At 37.0% G+C, this 19,257-nt stretch overlaps 1 protein-coding gene across 10 annotated transcripts in view; it reads right to left on the bottom strand.

Moving 5' to 3' along the window:
• CDC42BPA (CDC42 binding protein kinase alpha) overlaps window positions 1-19,257 on the bottom strand; it is a 182,946-nt gene that overhangs the window by 53,377 nt on the left and 110,312 nt on the right. For 8 of the 10 annotated variants that reach the window (XM_077176142.1, XM_077176141.1, XM_077176140.1 and 5 more), the window contains exons 13-18: window positions 15,073-15,206; window positions 13,212-13,454; window positions 12,852-12,962; window positions 8,821-9,068; window positions 3,905-4,010; window positions 1,999-2,123 (exon numbers count right to left, since the gene is read on the bottom strand). In XM_077176142.1, the coding sequence (XP_077032257.1) occupies window positions 1,999-2,123; window positions 3,905-4,010; window positions 8,821-9,068; window positions 12,852-12,962; window positions 13,212-13,454; window positions 15,073-15,206 (967 nt within the window). The remainder of the gene's footprint in view (window positions 1-1,998; window positions 2,124-3,904; window positions 4,011-8,820; window positions 9,069-12,851; window positions 12,963-13,211; window positions 13,455-15,072; window positions 15,207-19,257) is intronic. The other 2 variants (XM_077176143.1, XM_077176144.1) reach the window with 2 other exon arrangements.

The raw sequence follows: 19,257 nt of genomic DNA on the forward strand, positions 1-19,257 counted from the left end.
TGCTGAATTCTAAGAACAGCAGATGGACATGACTAGATTATCTGAGTAACACATGGAAAAATCTAAACATAACAAGGAAAAAATGTGACCTAAGATAAGGCCTCACATAGCTAAAAAAATTTAACATAAGCAGAGAAAAGTATCGAAAGAAAACTGAGATGTGTTTAGTGATGAAAAACTGGAGCCAAGCCAGACTTTTAAAATTCCCTTAATGTTTGCCCTCAGTACTTCTATTTTTTCCTTTTCACATAATTCTTTAGTTTTTAGTTCTGTACTATTTAGAAGATACTATGTTATCAAAAGGGATCAGTAAAATGATGCTTGTCATTCAGAAAGTTGTTTTGCACATTCCTGATCTTTTTCACTAAATATCTTCAGAGATAATAAAAAACTGAAGCCCAAACCCTTTTACCCTTTACAATGACATCCCTAATATGAAAAATGCTTTATCATTTGCCTGAACCACATCAGTAATACATCTTAAATATTAAACACTCTCATAAAGTTAAGGAGAAGGTACATTCTTAATGGCTGTTGGTACATTTTTATATTGCATTAAGTGGAACAATCCACAATTAATTCTGATTTGTCTTTTCATATAACTGCCAAGTTATATGAGTTTTCACATGTAAATCTGAAAAATTGTGTTTGATTACCTGGGTGCAATATGACAGATAAGCACTGCCTTAAAGCAATAAGGAATGTGAAATTATAGACTTGTCTCACTTGTTACCTTGATTTTTTTTTCTGAATAAACATTTCCAATTGGCCAGAAATTAAAAGCTGTTTAAACTACCAGTTAAATATTTTTTTAAAAAAATTTTGTGACTCAGGTTGTCCACTACTATCACCGTTATGAGAGAGAAAATTTAAAAGGAACACACACAAAGTGGACCCTTTACATTTTTTAACTTCTGCTACAAATACAATGCCTTGAGACAAACTGGATTTCATAACACAGATCAGCATTACATACTTTTATGCAACAAATATTGTTTAAAACACACTGGAAACCCAGAGGATGGCCCTTATGCCTTGTTATATATTCACATGGCACTATTGAAAAGCCAAATTTCTCTATATCTGGACAACAAAATTGAACTAACAGGACAACAATACCAAACTAGGTTTCTCTAAAACAATGTTTCCCATTCTTGCCTGGACACAACAAATTAGATTTTTTTTTCACTAACACAGGAAAAACAGGGGGAGGGAATAATCAATCAGTAACAGAAAAACACTAGTATATCATGATGAAGTCTTCCTAGAAGTGGATGATCTGTAAAATAAAGTGTCTGAATGCAAACTGGTTTTGTAGATGTGAAACACTGCAATGGACCATTAAAGGTGAGGGGAGATAAACAGGCACGAAGAGGAAAAATAAAGATAGATGAAAACCTCAGAATACACAATCTTTTTCTCTTAGTAGTTTCAACCTTTTTTCTCTTCTCTTTAATTTAATAGAATTGGACAGAAGACTCTATAAAGATAACATCATTATTTAGCAAAAGTACCATTACAAACATCACTTGACTGGATTTGTGGTACGGTCTCAAATACTCTCCTTGTAAAAAAATCACATAAAAGTTGCACTGTATTTGTTTCATTCTGCCACATGCCAAGCAGATGAAGGAAATTAAAGCTGAGACACAAACACTCAGCCACTGCTTTTCCCAGGCTTGCTCGCTCTCGGAGGCGTGAGCTCAGCACATGATTCCTTTCAGCATTTTTCCACAGCCACAAGCCACACCCAAAGGCCATGATTCTTCTGCACTTTGAAAAGCTCTATTTGGTGAGACACTTTCACTCTTTAGGGAGGAACACAATTTTCTGGATTTGTATATTATTAAAATCTCAGCCAAAACCCCAGCAGAATCCCAGACAGGCGTGAGGTTTCACCTCAGCACTTCCAAGCGCCATGTGCAGAGACAAAAACTCAGCACCAGCCCCACCACATGCCAAGGGGTTTCTGTCATGCCAGGAGAGCAGAGCACTCACCACTGGATGATCTCAGTGATTTGGGCCTCCCAGTGAGCCACAGACTCCTTCTTATCAGCCAGGTCTCTCATCTCTTCCTCCAGCTGCCGATTATTCATACTCAGCCTCTCAAACATGGCGGTGAGCTGGAGAAGGAGAATTTAAACAACTCGTTAAAAGTATAAACTGCTGTGACTCCATCTCTGTGCAGACTCAAAACCACGTGTTCCCCTCTCCCACACCTTGCATCTGCTTTAGAAATTGGTACTGGTCATCACAATAAACATCATGTAATATTAAAAGCCAGAATAACTTCTTATATAACCTTATATAAGAATCTCTTCTTGTATAACCTTAGCTGTACTGAAAATCCACTTTTAAGGACTTGAACAACATTTTTAGTCTATCAATTTAATGAGTTTTCTGAGAATTAGTCTCCAAATACCTGTAAAACTCTTAGAAGGTTTCTGCTTTGCAACATATAGGTGTGGAATGTTCTGTATAGAAAAATCTATACTAGAAGAGCAAAGCAAAGGCATAAAAATTGTTATGGCTCAGATAAGACTGTTGAACCTCTCCCTTGTTTAGTAACCATGGAGAGAGAGACTGAACAGATACAGGCATGAGACAGTCCTGAGATTCTCCAGGTGTCTCACATTCCCTTATTTTTCATTTGACTTACTTGCAGACAGGGAAATTGAAATTAAATGCACATCTCCACGTACAATATGTTATACCTAGCAATTAACCTCTCTCATTCAAATTGCTGCCATTCATACAGGCACATTCTGCAAGACAAAAGCCACAGCTAACCCAAGCTGGTATTGGGAACTAAACCTTCATTATGTTAAGTAATTATTCAGAGAGTCAAATTGAAATCAGAGACCAGATAGACTTTATAGGAAGGCCTGCTTAGGAGAATAAATCTCAGGTGAAAGCTTCTTTTAGTACTGAAATATATTAACAATTCAAAACGATAAAAGAATGGCCAATTTAAAATCTATTTTGCTTTTTTACTCCAAATATGAGTAACTCCACACCCTATTTATCATTTCAATGGACTTATAATTTAAATATTCCTACTCATTATATGTCATTTGACAAGAAAAATACAAAGGTAATGGGGGAAGAGAGAGAGCAGAAAAATTATCAAAGTGACTAGGCTCTTTCTCAGTTTTCTTGGACTAAGCCTACCTATAGGCATATATATTGTCTGTCTTATACTGGTATGAAAATATACTGTAATTTGAGCACAGACATGCAAACATGCTTACTTTGAAGAACACTGTACTTTCATCATATTTTTAGAAAATCTATTGCATTACAAAAGGAATAGACAAGTTTAGCAAGATTTGGATAATGCACAATGAACTTGAATAACCTGTCAAAATGAACAATAAAGAGACAATCCAAATGCACAAATCATAATTATTTCTTGCTTAACACACTTCATTTGTGTGATAATATGCCTTATCATTTGTATTTTCTTAGTATCTCAAAGTAACACTTAATCTCAAAGGGTAGGAGGGACCCTGGTATTTCAAACGATTGACATGCAAATGTAGTCTAAGTAATCACATCATTAACTATGTATTTTTATATTTGGGTCATACCATGAAATAATCCTCTATTGTTGGCTTACAGTGCTGTCTGGAATTAGTCTTACCAAAATGTAAGACCATCTAATTCCATTCCCACAAATAAATACTCATATATGCATATACATATATATATATATGCACGTCTTCTCAAGTTCAGATGCATGTGGATACTCCATTCAAATCTAGTATTAATCACCAAATTTTTGTGTAACATAAATTTCTGCTTTCAGTTAAGAGTTAGAAATAACCAATGCAGTTCCATACTGTCCAATTTGTACAGAGCATAAAATAGTTGTAAATTCAGGGCTCAACTAATCAGCACTTACCTTATCAAGTTCATTCGTAAGTTTTTTGTTTTCCTCTGTCAGCAGAATCTTTTCTCGTTCATACTTTTGTTTGAACTCTGTTTCAAATTCCTCTCTTTCACTTTGGCTAAGAAATAAAGTGAAGCAGAATTACAAAGTTTTCTATTCTAACTCACCCCATTATTCATTTAAACACAAAGAGATCAATGCAGACACATGTTGAAGGGAAATACTACATTGATAATAGCAAAGGCTATTAAAATCAAGCAGTTTAACAAACCACCATTTTAGGATTGCAAGCCAGCCTGTTGAATTTTAGAATTAGTAGAGAATCCCTCAGTACAGAATTAACAGAGCTCCACCAAGCCAATGTTTATCAACCCACTTACAGAAATTTTATTCTTCAGATGCATCCTTTAAACAATGAGCAGACCAAAGTATGTGTTGACATTGTAAAATGCTCAGGGCACATTCTCACCTCACATGAACATTACTGTAACACACACATTTCTGTAATTCCAAGTTTCACACAGAATGACGGGCAAAAATGACCACACATGGAACCAGAGCATACAGAAGCTAAATTAGAGCACTCAGGGCTGGATCTCTGATGAGAAAAGCATATATGGGCTTGTCTTTGGGCAATTTAGAACAGCCCAGATGTCACATGTGAACTGTTAATTCAGATATCACATACTCACTATGAGCAAAAAGTGGGTGAATAACTTTCACATTCCTAATATCACCAGATTCTACAGCAAGTTTGGACCATTCTATCTAAGAAAATCTCACAGTAGCTGTTTCCCCCAAACCTTCCCTTCTCCCATGGATGTCATCCAGTAGAGGAGAACCCCTGGCTGATTCTGCTTAACATCAACTTTGATCTTGCACAATGAATGTGAGAACCTGAAAACAAACGAAGCTGCAGGCCCTCTGTTTGCCACAAAACCCATGGAATTTCCTTCAAGTGGTGCACAGCAATGTTTCAGATGTGTTACTCTCACCTTGCATCTACTGTTTTCAGATTCACTAGCCTTGCATCTTGTACCACCTTTTTACCAACTATTCATGTCACTGGCACAAAGTTCATCAGTAGAACTATACTATAAATGCCACAGATACAGAAAATATCCACTCAGCAAATACCACTGTCCAGTCTGAAAAGACTTGAAAAAGTGCCCAGTATTGAAGGTTAACTGTAAAATTAAAATCCAGGGGAAACCCTGTCTAGAGCACTGCAATTTTTTTTCTAGATACTGATCAGAATTTTACACAATGCAAACATAAATTACATTCTTGCTTCTTTTTCTGAGATGCAAAACTACTACAGCTTTGCCTAATTGAGAGAACACTCTCCAAAGATGAGAAATACCAGTGGTTACAGTGAACCCAGTTAAGAGCAATGCTGCTTTGAATTTCCTACTCTTAATTTGAAATTCATTTAGTGCTTCAACCACTCTTTGAAATCTAGTACAACATGTCAGACTTATGGTGAAATTCTATGTTGTCAGGCGTCCTTTGAAACATAACACTTCATCCCAGTAAAGTTACATACTATCGCACTGTTTAAATGCCAAGTTTGAAATTCACCACCACTCCTTTTCTATATCAACAGATTCCATGCATATGATGAGCAGTATAGGGAAAAGGCAGGAAGAGATTAAAGCACTGGCTGTCATAGGAATTAATACCAGCTCCTGCTTCTGTTTTCAAGGCATAGATTCAAAGCTCATTTTGCAGACAGAAGTCCAAACTAACTTTTAATGAATTTCTTTCACGCAGCTTTCATGGGTTTGTTTAGGAATTTTTTTCAGTATTTGTCTTAAATGTATTCCTTTAAGGCTTTGGGGCTCGAAGCAGCCATAAATGACAGTGGATTAAGGACACTATGGATTAGTGAAAGAGCCCAACACGTTTGCAAGTTTCTATATTTTACATTCTTAATTATGCTGGTGATTGTCATTACCCCAGTAAGTCAGATTGCTACAGTATAATACAGAAATGAAGATAAATTTGAAACAGAGGAGAATGTGGGTATAATCCATCACACCCAAACAGCCACTCAGCAAATAACAGAACTGTGACAGACTCCATGGATGTACCTTGGACAGGCAGCAAGATCAAAATAATGCTTTTGCTTTGAAGCCTGGCATCCTCCTCTCCCATCAAACTTCCTCTCTCATCTAACATTTAGCTGTGTGTCTCCTCTTCAAGTTAAGAAAATATACACAACCCAGCTTTCCTTTTATCAGTAGAACTGCAGCAAACCACATGCAAGCAATGTGAAATACTGCTTTATGGTATCACTTTGTCACTCCAGCTCTTTATTGCATCTGTACAAAGTGGCCAAATATTTTATCTTACTGCTTTGAAACCAAGAAAAATAGACCTGAAACAAACACCAGCCCCCAGGCTTCTTTATATCACACAATTTAAAACCAGCAAATGCTGTTCTATAAAGTTCTCTGCTTTATAAATCCATCATGAAATGACAGGCCTAAAAGAAGTTTCTACAAATGTGATTTATTTTATAGAGTTTCTTGCATCTTCTTCTGAAATACTTCCTAATGACAATTCTAAGAAATGGAATTTAGTGCTACACAGATCACTGGCCTGATACTGTGCTCCTCTGCTCCCAACTTTAATAGCATGCAGTTTATGAGACTTCAGCAAAATGCAATCATTTTGTACAGGAAGGTAATCTCCCTTGAAGACTTGTGCTTTGGAAATAGCAAAAGTTAGAAAGCTTAAAATTGAAGGAAACAAAGGAAAATATCTATTTTAAAAATGCAAAACAGAAACCACCAACGTGCAAGTTACACAAAAATCGACATACAGATTTTGTCAAAGCTCTTCCTGATCCTTGCCTAGAATAACCTATGTAATTCACTCATCTTACACAGTAATACAACCACATCCTCTTACCAAGATCTTTTTTAATATGCACTGATGATTATTTTTAGACTACTAAAATATTTTTGCCAAACTGTATAAGCACACTTCAACTCCACACCCACCCCAAGCCTATTGTTGAAATAATTCCACTTATTTCAGCACAAAGCCTCCAGGTGCTTCCTTTTCAGTGCTTACATTCAACACCTCTCTACTGGAAGACTCACAAAAAGCTTTTCATGCCAGACTACAAAAGCTAACACCAATATGGATAAGCAGAAACAGAAAACCTGTATTATTTTAAGGAAAACTACCAAGTATTGAGTAGCAACAGCAATTCCTGCATTCCTAATGCTTAAGCTTCCCTTCTAAACTGCAGAAGTCAAACCATGGCATAACTTGAACAGGGGACTTCTGCCTTTCTGTGGAGTCCTAATGCTTGCATGAGATTTTGCAGATTTGTTTAACAAAGACAATTAAGATCAGGCCTTCCCCCAAGCACTGATCATGTGCTTGGACACCTGATTGAACATGGTGCTGCAGCCCTTGCCATGAGTGTTTGATACTGGTTAGGTGACACATTTCTGCTCTCACTTCAAAACCTTCTCTAACACAACCACTTGAACCACATACAGAAACACATGGTTATGACAGCATCCACTGTAGATTTGTACCCAGTCCTTTTTTATTTATAGAGACCAGACTGAAGGAGAGTTTATGAACTGGCTAGAATGGACATCTAGTTAGAATGCCTGCAGCTGTGCAACATTAGAATTGGGAAAGGAGTTTTTCATTTGGTCAACTGCTTGCAGGTATGATCCTTTCAAACAGTTTAACCTGCAGAGAGCAGAATTCATGATTCTTTAATATTCCTCCTTCTGAGACACTGCTGGACTTAAAAGAGTGCCAAACCATCACCTTTCTATGTTACAAGACAGAACAGCCTTTTGTGCATTTGTAACTCATTGGTCAGCATGGCCATTAAGTGGTGTCACAATGAAAACATGCTGCTGAGGCAGGGCTCACCTCTCCAACCAGATCAAAGCAGCAAACTCCTGTGCTGTTAGTAGGTCCAGCACAGGACCTATTGAATAGCTGCATGCTAGGAAGAAACAGTTCATGCACTGCATTCTAAGCTGTATGATTTATGATTCCTGCTGAATACAATTTACAAGAGATACAGTGTTTCCACCTCTATTTGCATAAACTTTTTGGAAAAAAATTATATTTAATTTACTGCTTCTATTTAAAGGTCTTGCTATAGTTTGGCTAACCTCTCAGCAGGGACTTCTCTATGGTGTCTCTCATCTGCCACCTTGCTACAGCAGCAAAAAGACTCATCTATATAAGTGTCTACAAAGCATTCTGAATTTTTTTATGAATGAACATGAGCATGTTCAATTTATAACTTATTCCCACTACTACACCATCCAACAGAAAAACTTGCTTTTATTGATGAATGCCTCAAGGAACAATCTCAAGGCCAGTTATAAGCTCCACCATGTGGGAGAGAAAAAAGCAGGTCTGACAAATTACCATGTCAGGAGAGATAAAGCAGCTTACGCCCACAGTAGTCTGCTGACTGATGTTAACACTGGATGGAACCCAGCATGGATTAGCCTCAGCTCACATTAAGTGACTGTTCCTGTGCTGGCAGAAATGTAAACAATACTTGATCTCTAACACATTAGTTTTGCATCAAAAGATGAAAATACCAAATAAAAGAAAAATGTCGAGAAACTGTTTTAAAGTGCAACATAAGCTTCAGGGGTCAACTTACCCTGAGCTGCAAGTCTGTAACTCAAGTTACATACCTTGGAATGGCCAGCCACTAAAAGACTTCTGATGCAAAATTAACTGTTTCAGTACAAGGATGTGGAGCTTTTTGTTCTGTTCTGTTTGTAAAGGTGACTGGTTTTAACCCTGGCATCAGCTCAGCCAAAGTGCAACAATCTGCATTACACTTAAGGAAGTGACAGTGTGTTTGGAACAATACTAGGAGACTTCAAAGGGTTAAGAAAAGGTAAATTTCATACAATACTCACTTTTCTCTTCTGGTTTTCTCTAACTTGTCTTTCAAAACCATGATCTCCTTCTTGAGGGCGAGCTGCTGGCTCTCTGCATCCCGCAGTTCTTTCTTCAGACTTTTTATTTCATTAGCATGCATCATTTCACGTTTAGATAGTTCCTCTTCGTAGAAAACACTCTTCTTTTCCAGGTCTGCCTTTAATTTAGTGATCTCTTGCTGGTGTTCTATACTGCTTACCCCAGGTGAGCGACCAACCTGTTTTTGCTAAAATAAACAGCCCCAAATTAATAGTCAAGAATGCTGAAAATGATACTTAATAACAACTCAATGTTCCAAAGCCTTTGTTTAGAAATATCCCATTAAAGCCTTGAGTTAAACACATCTATCTCAATTTATTTCAAAATTTGTTAGGAGCATAAATTGGAATGACACTCTATTATTTTGCTATTTAAATGCAGTAAGTTTTCAAGCTACTGAAAATTTGATCATTAAATGCCTCTGGTCATGTTCTGACTCCCCTTAAGTGCAGTCAGAAAGTGACCACAGAATTAAAGACTTTGATGCTTCCACTCACACAGCTGACAGCAACAAGTTGAAGTGACTTTCAGAAAAGCAGAGTAAGAACTAGGACAATAATATATTCTGAAGGACAAATAATTTCTGGAAAAGCTATGCTAAGACAAGCAGAGGCTTAACTGAAAGCTAAAATCTAGCTACAGAAATACTACATGGATTGTATCAGTCAGGGGGGAAACCTGACCTGTTTCACTTAACTGACCATTTCTATCATAGTGGATTAATAGGATAAACAAGCTTTACACAATAAGAGTAATTACTTCATTTTTTGCAGTTTCATAGCTCTCTTAGTTAGGTCTTCTGGCATTTCAATAGTCTTTAAACATTACTTCAGGATACATTCATATTTGCACCAAATGCTGCACTCACTAAACTCAATGTCCTGCCATAATATAGAGGAGGAGCAAGATCAGGGTCAAAATGAGACAGTGGCATGACATGCACTGAAATCCACGTCTGGAAATGACTTTTTAATGTCAACATATGGACAATTTGGTTTGGAATTTCTTCTCGTTTTTAAAATGTGTAATGAAAGGTGTTCTAAGGAAAGGAAATTCATAAAAACACTTTGAAAAAGTGCAGGTGACTGAAAAACCTACTTCCTTATGGTGACTTTGTCATACCTTCCAGAGGACTGAGGGTATTTTGTTAATTATACCTCCATTCTTACCATGAGATGCTAAAAACCTCTCAGTCACCCTTAATTTGGCATGGCTTTGGGTAATTTTCTTTTCCTGATGTATGAGCAGGCTTTAAGAACTAAATGTCATTGTAGAACATTCTGATGAGCTGAATTTGTACCATGACAAATTCTGTGAGAAAGCTGGGCCTTGCTGTTTGTGTCAGCAAAAAACTGCAAAACCCCCTACATGTACAAGCCAGAGATGTGCTGCTACTGCACTGTTTTCTCTAACTCATCAAAACAACCATCTGGTTTGATCTAAGAGTAAAATCCTGCCCTTAGGATGCAGAACACTAAACTGGAGAAGGAAGATACCATCCTAACAGGAGATGCTTTGGAGAAAGAAAGATCTTTAAAAAAAGCAGCATAGGAATTTTCTTTCATTCACAGGCACTGTGAAATTTGTTTGTTACTGCCCAACATCCTAAATTGTTCACACATACAGGGTAATGGAGCACAGAAGAAGTTTAGGCTTTGCAACATCCCCTAGCAGGTACATAAAATGTTTTAGTGGAATTGCACATTTTTTACCACAATGAAAAGATACTATTGCAACCATAAGAGAGATGGTGGGGTAGAAGAGAAAGCCCAAGGGTATTGGAAAATGGCTTGGAGAAAACTAGAGAGATATAGTAAACAGAGAATACATTTTTAATTGATGTAAGCATATATTCCAAATAGATGTTTTCATACATGCCTATTTCAAATGGACAAATGGTGCAACTGAGACAGAATGCACTTCCTGGCACATTGACAGCTGCTGTTTAATGCACCCCTCTCAGCTAACAGGACACACTGCTGACTAACACTGAGCCTGATTTTACTGAAAATCTGAATACATGACATCCACAGGATCCCCTCTGTCCACACACTTGACTGACAAGCTTGCAGAACCCCAGCAGGTCAGTGCTGCACAGAAGGACAGACAGCAGGCACACTGCCTTCTTCCCAACAGGCTCTGCTTCATCCATGAACTCTGACATTATCCTTTATCACAGCCTCTGCTCCTTTCCTGAGGAAGCTGCACCCAGCCCTCTGCACCTCCCCAGATGATCTGAATGAGAGTCACAGCGTTCACATCTTGGCCAGCAGCTCTCTTGTCATTTAAGTTCCTTCAGAACTCCCTCAGGTGACTTCACATCTGACTCACCTGCCAGCTCTCCTGCTCCCTGCAATCATGCCAGACAACCCAGCTCATGTGCCCAGCCTGCTGCAAAGAACACACTGGGTGGCAATCTCCCCTCCTTCAGCACTGAAGTCTGACACACTGAGGACTTGTGGAGCATTTTATGCCACAGCTCTATTAGCTCAGAGATTGCCTTTTCCATCCCCAAGCAGCCCCATGAGTTTCCTGAGGTTTTCTGCTTTGGATTTAAAGCAGAAATCCACAATCACTCTGAGCATCCTCTGCGAAATGCTTCCTAAATTCTCTTTATTCAGCTTTCAACATCCTGTTTACACTTAACCTTCCATCATTTATGGTTTCTTCTATTCTCCTCATTTGGAGAAACCTTCCTTTCTTCTTTAAATACTTTTGTGTAGGAGAGCTTCCTGAATTTAACTAAGGAACCATGCAGAGCTTTTACTGAATGGACAGTGCAGTATCACAACAACCACTCGTGACCCAAACTGTGCTTACTGAATTGTAAAATATTACCAAGAAAGCTAAAATTCCCTTTTCCTCTTCTGACAAACTTGCCCTGCTGTTATAAATCAGCATATCATTTATTCTCAACAGATCCCCCATAAATTCTTCTTGCCTCTTAAACTATCATACAAGCTCTTTGCTGATGTGGAAGATTCATGGAAGCAGAAGGAACACATGTTAATTTTCAGGTAACAATCTGAATTCACAGCAGTAGAAACTTCATTAATCCAAACTTCATATTCAAGGAATTAATTTCCTTATTTTCTTTTAGCAGAGGAAGGCCAAATAGAAGAATGTTTGTATAAAGCCATCAAATTTTCTGTGGCATAACTTAATGTTGATGAATGTCCCAGAGACTTCTAACGAAAAAAAACTTGGTTGTTCATTTAAATTAAGACCAGATTAGGACTAATCTCACATTTTGCCCAAAAAGTTTAGAATTACCCTACTGCATGAAACATTTGGAACAGGATTTTACTGTGAATGAACAGCAATCCATGTAAGTAAATTAAAAACTTTCTATTCAATTTTTGAGAAAGCCTATCTTCTCTAGAGCACTGCATAAAAAGCTAAATCACAGAATAAAATAACAGTTAATATTCTTGGCTGCCTTAATTTCTTCTTTTAAAATCACATGCACATGTGAGCAATCTCATCAATATAAACAAAGTCTTCACAGTCAATGCTGTTTCTTGGGTAAAAATGCCTCATCCTCTGGGTGAAAGGCAGAATGTGTTAAAACTGTTCCTGTATGGTTACATCAGTTGACATCCACTGTGCAGGAAACATGAGGAACAACACAGCAGACAGAACACCTCTACAGAAACCTGCCTAGATTGCAGGTTTATCTTCAAATATTCAACCATCTTATGCTAAAACAAAAAAGCTTTTAACAAGTAAAGTTAAGCAAAGCATTAATGGAAGCAATGTGGTAAGACAAGGTTGATTATTTAGAAACAGCACATCAGGCAAATGTTAATTTTTCTGGGCAATAATGCAATGCATGCCTGTGTTAACATTCAGCACCAAGTGAAGTGACAGACTGACAAAACCCTTTTGTCCTACATCTGAAAGCAATCAAACAGATCCAAGTCCTAGTTGACTGGTAAGTGTGCAGGTGTTAATATCAAAACAGACTAACCTTTAGCCCTTCTACTTCACTTTCCAACTGTTTAGAGTACTGTTCACTCCTCTCTCGCAATTTCCTGTCTTTGGATGCCTCAGCAGCTGCAGCTTCAGCTTGGACTTCCAGCTGCAAAAGTACATACGTTTTTAATAGATAGGATTCTGCAGGGTTTTTTTTTCAAAATCTATTGATGGTATTCAATATAAGAGAGAAATCTTCAGCACCAAACTGAACACTTCAAAGTCTTAGAAAACAAAATTGGTACTGTTTGAAACAACAGACAAAAGGTTAAAGATTTACAAATTTAAAATAATACTCAGAAAACCTTACATATAACTTATTTCATAGAGTCCAAACAGTCTTCTCACCACTTACTTCTTTTTTAAGTCTCTCTGTTCTGCGTAACTCTTGCCTTAAACTTTCTACTTTTTGCATCACCACTTCCATTTCTTCCTCCTTATCTCGGAGCTGGCGGGCAAGCTTTTGTTTTTGAGAGTGCAAGTCTGTCAGCCGCTCGTTCATCTCTGAGAACTCCTGCATTGCCAATTTCCGCTGGCTGTGTGCATCTTTCAGCTCTTTGGCTTGGGATTTTAATCTGTCACTAGACTCTGCCAGTTCCTACAGTTTAAAAAAAGAATTAAGTAATAAACCTAGAAAGCTACAAGGCCGATTCTGTCTTTGGATGAATATCTAACACCTTTTCCAGAGTGAATAGAAACTACATATTCTTTTTGATTTCATGAATGCATCTACAATACAGATTGGATGCCTCTATAAATAAGGAAAGAGGCATGTTTTACATTACTAGAGTGAGTAAAACTCCATAAATGTAAACCAAGTAAGAATCTACTCCGTTATTACAGGTAAACACAATGGTGTTCAAGCACTTGCATTACAATACAAAAATACCTTGCTTTCTTAATGCAAAAATATCATTAGCATTAGTTTTTAATAATTACAAGAATCTCAAGTGCTAAATGGTTAAAATTGAATGGAAAACTCTGCTCTATGAAAATTTTTACTCAAGAATCTTTAGAAAACTGGCCTGCAATGGCAAATATTATTTCCATACACTGTACCTTAATATCAAATATCAGAGAAAGCTTCAGGCAATAAAACACTGCAGTGAATAAAAGCAATATATGATAACTATCCTTTTCAAAGAATCAGCATGAAATAACACTGCTAGTGCAGTGATAACTCCACACCACAACACCTTCACAAAGTTTGCCGTGCCCTAGATTTGTGCCACCACACTACCAGTGAGGGACCACAACACTTTAAACAGTTCCATAATGTTCAGTCAAACCAGAGCAGAAAAAAGAAGCAAGGAAAAGCAAATTTCAGGATTAAAAAAAACACCAACTGGAAGAACTAATATTTGGCACTGCTGGCATCCATGTAAATCTAAACATGTTTCTAAGGTTCTTAAAAAGAGGTCCTAATCACTAAGAGTTGGTTTAGAAGAGAGATGGTCTTTCTGGGACAAATTGGCAGCTTTTTAAATTTTAAGAGCCTTAAGGGTCAGAAGAAACAGTGTTACACACAGCTGGCACATCAACTTTAGTGTGGACTCTAAAATACTGAGCCAATATAATTACAATGAAAAACAGGTTTTACGTATTTCACACCTGATTACAGGTTGATTTAATAGCAAATACAAAAAAGAGCCACGAAAGACAGTATGCTAAAAATAAGAAAATGTGGGATCAGGGAGATAGAGAAGAAGAAATAAAATCCAGTATTCTTTAGCTGTAGTTATTTCAAATTACTTTTCAATTTTCATACTTGGGCAATTTTTCACATCTCCCTCTGGAAATACTTCTGTGACACAGCCTTAATACCATATTCTTCACATTTTTTCACTGTTAAAGTCTCACCCATACTTCAGATTAAATTGTCTGGAATAGTTCTTCTCTACTCTGTCTTCTAAGCCCTATCATTATCACCTAAATGTGAAGCTCTAAAACCTTTTTTGCAGCCACCATGCAATTTGGATTATGGAGTTGTTCACTATCTGGAAGCAATCACTTAGGGAGCACCCAGCAGTCATACAGACAATGTGTTAAATAATGTCCTTTTCTTCAACAAAAAAAAAAGTCAGAAAGCTAAGTAGGTCATGCTACACACTTGTTATCTGCTCATTAGTTATACACTTGAAAGTTATTACAAGCAAAATGAACAAAAATAAAACAGTCTGGAGGGTTTAGAACAGTTGCTGACAAAATGATTTTACCTTATTAAGATCTTCTCTCTCTTGCTTCAGCGTCCTGACTTGCTTTTCAAAAGCCTTAATTTGTCTGGAGGCATCATCCAATTCCCTCCTTGCAGTGCTGGCCTCCTCGAGCTGCTGCTCCAGCTGACCAGATTCTAGAAAAAGCAGCAGAACTCTAAATATTTTAAGGGAAAAATCAGAATTCTACAATAGCATAGCCTAGCTGCTTGAAGCCCCTTCGATATTTTTTCTGGTCTCCATTTCATCACAAAATAAGGCAATTCTTATCTGGTTTAGAAAAGGGAGCAGGTTGTTTCAGCTGCCATTATCTGCTTTTAAGGGAACAGAATGAAAGGTCCCAGCTTGCTGGAATATAACACAAAAATGATAATTACTTGTCTTCTCACATTATATTGGCCAACTCTAATACATAATTCTGTAATGTATGCTTTAACACAACTTATACATTTGACTTTTATGTGCTGTGATGTAATATATAATACATCTTTTATTACACAGTAATTATAAACAGTCTCCCTCCTCCTCCTCCCAATTTCCCCCAAAAAGAAACAGTAAAAATAATGGGTCACTCAAGAGCTGGCAAGTGTTCTCCTGTCAGTACTCTTAAAATTAACTTCAGCTGATTTTACTTATTTCTAGTGTGAAAACCACTTGTTTTTATGTGATCTGCTTTATTACTACTATAAATAAGGGAGAACTATTGCAACCAGTTTCTTACCAACAGTCAGTTACACAGTGACAGTATATTTCTATGGCACAGTTAAATAATGTCATATAAATACCCTCAAATTCTACAAGAAAACCTGAAACTCATAAAATATGGCAACTGATATTTTCTAACTAGTGAGTGGGGGTTTTTTTGCCTCATAGTCTTTACTTCAAAAACAAGACTTTAAAGCAAGATATATTGGAAGGTAAGTTAATTCCAAGTTCTATGAAATCACTGGACATGTTTTCTTTTATTTCAGTTGTGGGCAGGTCTTCAGACCACTTGTATTTACCCAAAGAACAGGAACCCATCTATATTCTTAATAACAGCCTATAACTACATTTTCATAAATGCAACCCTAAGAGACTGGCTCTTGGAGAAATCAAATATAAAAACACATACATTTTTAAGAGGGTCAATTTCTGAAACACAAGAATTTTATAAGCAAATTAATACCATTAGCTTATACCCAGAAAAATATTCACTATTGTTTTAATTCACTCACTCTTGTTTAAAATTTAAAAGAATGCACTTAAATAAGAGATGCAGCTCAAAGCCAGAAATTATTAACTGCCTTCCTTATGTAGTCTACTCTGAAGTCACCAGTGAAAAGAAAGTTTATATATGGCTCTGCTGAGCCAAGATAAATCTCTCTTCTGTGCATGAACTACTTTGTTCCACAGCTCTGTTTTCTTCTTGCATTGCTGCCCTTTACATATTTGGCAATATTAAAGATTCCTAAAAGTTTTCTCCTATGTAACTTAGCGAACAAAAATTATAACTTTGACCTCAAAAATTGAAAGCATATGCTAGCTTGTCATTTCCTGGAAAACCAGATAGACAAGAAAAATGTATTTTTCTAAGCCCTCCCGGTGACACTCCTGAATTTGACACAATTTTGAGCTCATTCTTTATTACCTTTTTAAGCAGGTGTTTACTCTTACAGCTTCAGAAAAGGCAGTAAAACAGGTTAAAGAATGTAACAAAAAGCTAGGTGTGACATATGGGTTGTAAATGGTAATTTTCCATTTAATCACCCTAGTTGTAACTAACATTTTAGATAATATATCTAAACACTCACTGTAATACATTATTACATTACATTTAGTAACTCAAGAGATGAGCCCAAAGCATAAAAAGGTCATTTCTGCACCTGAACTGAACCTTCTTAAAGTTCATCAGATCTTTTAAAGGCTACCCAGAAAACCTGGAACTAGCTCCCCTATATTTGGAAGCATTCAGACATGGTCATCATTTGGCTTGTTTCTGTATTCTGCCATTAATATAGTTCTAAAATCTATCTCAAAACCCCCATAAAAATCAAGTAAAATAGAAAATTCTCTTTCTATTTTATCAAATTTGCTTGTATTAGTTGCAGCTTAAGGCACAAATGAGTCTTTTCTAACAAATGGCTGGATCAGACAAAGCATTCAAGTATATACTGGCAAAGTTGTGCAGTGACTGGGGATGGGTTAGGCAGCTCTACATCTTCCTCATTTGATCCTATTATTCACTTCCAAACCAAACTCCAAAAGTACACATTCTGTCTAGGAATAAATACACAAATATGTATGTGGTGTGAAGCAGAAAATTACTTTAGGAAAAAACTTCTCAGTATTGACCACCTTCACCAGACTTTGACTTCTCTTCAATTTCAAAAGGGACAGCAGATGTGTTGGGGAATGTTTCCACACCTTTACTATTTTTTTTTTAATACCAAAGTAAATGAGTGATACTTTCAGCAGTGAACTAAGTTGCAGCTCAATAGTAAAGAACAAAATACAATTTAAAGCTGATTTTGATGTTTTTCTGTGAATGATTGGTCTCATTCAAAAACTGTTCTTGTGAATGTTGCTTTTCAGTTTACAAGAAGAAGAAAACTGAAGAAGAAAACAGAAAAGTCAGTTTTCAAAACCTGATCTAAGGATTGTTGCAGAGAAAGGATTTCTGATCATGTTATCTTTATCCTCATTACAGCAGCAAGAGGAGGGACATTTGGCTGGAGCAAAATTTCACAAAAGCCTTTGTCCTGACAGAGTGCCAACATGGCATCACTCAAACCAGAGTGATCCTCCCTGAGCTGGCTAAGCCATGTTCCTCTCCAAAAATAATGCCCATGGTACAATACAAAACTGCTGCATCACGCCAGAGCAGCTGTCCAGCTCTGTATCTGTAACAGGCTTTTTTCAGACTACACAATTTTAACAGGCTGTAATCTGTGTGCTGCACTCTGCAGCTCATACATAGCTCTTCCTGCCCCACAAGGCAGCTGCAGAGCCCAAACACATCCACTCAAGTGTCTGCAAGCTGAGTTCAAGTTACTCTTTCTGTGGGTGTCGCTGCTGGCATTCCTGACACTTTCAGCAATTGAATGAAGTCTTGTCACAAATACAAACCAGAACAAATGTTTTTTGTAGTTTCCTCCAACATTTCTGGCTGTTTGTTTTTCTCTTGTCTCAGGCAAGATATGGACATATAATAGAGATGTATCTACCACTACTTGTGACTGATTTTTCACACAAACCACAGACATTCTCCTGTAAGATTAATTGGGTTTTTCTCCCCATTTCTCTGGTTCCAGACCTGATACCTAACAGTCTCTTGTTAATTTTCCTATTTTTATCTTAATATTTTTAAAATAAAAAAAAAATCTTGCTGTGCTTCCTTTCTTCCTTTTTTTTGAGATGTCTCTGCTCTTAAGATTCTATTTTAAAGACAGCATTATGGAGATGTATAGCAGGAATCCTATGCTATGAAACACTATGAGAGAAAACTCCCTTTAACTTATTCAGAATATCAAATCAAGAATACTGAATACTAGCCTTTAAAGCAGGCTAAAAATACATTAGTCAAACAGACAGCAAATTGGTTCACTCATAGCTATATTCAATATAGTGGTGCACTGTAAGTCCTCCCTCTCAAAGTTCTTAAAACATGAATTGTCCAGAATCTGGTAAAGTAAGGCTGGAAAAAGATGGATCTTTCCCTAAACATCTCCAGTTGCCTCTGTAGAACACACATACTGGGCTAGGTAGATTTTTGTTTTTTGACTAGTATGAATGTCCTGATGAAAGGCATCGTAACATTAATTTAAAAAATAATCTTTTTAGCTGCACAGATTTCAAAACCACTTTTCCATCTTAAAGTACTGAGGTTCTTGACAGCCAAAACTTTCGTTTTCATAAAATCTTCAAGAATTCTCAGAAGCAAAGAAAATAAATGTTCAGTTTTGAAAGGAATGACAGCACATTGACAGCAGAGCTGAAAGGTGGTTCTTCTCCCTCTCATCTCCCTTTCCCCACATGCTTCTATTGCCCACCTTGTGCTGATTTATCTGATCACAAGTTGATTAAATTCTCTCTATCTAACAGCATTTTCCTTGTTTAATCAAGTCAATTAAAGTGATGAGAGAGTGCAGGGAATGCACAGGTTGAGAAGGGGCCATGCAGCTGTAGGCAGGACTTATTTTGGTGACA

Source organism: Agelaius phoeniceus, chromosome 3 (assembly GCF_051311805.1).
Source record: "Agelaius phoeniceus isolate bAgePho1 chromosome 3, bAgePho1.hap1, whole genome shotgun sequence".
NCBI lineage: Eukaryota > Metazoa > Chordata > Aves > Passeriformes > Icteridae > Agelaius > Agelaius phoeniceus.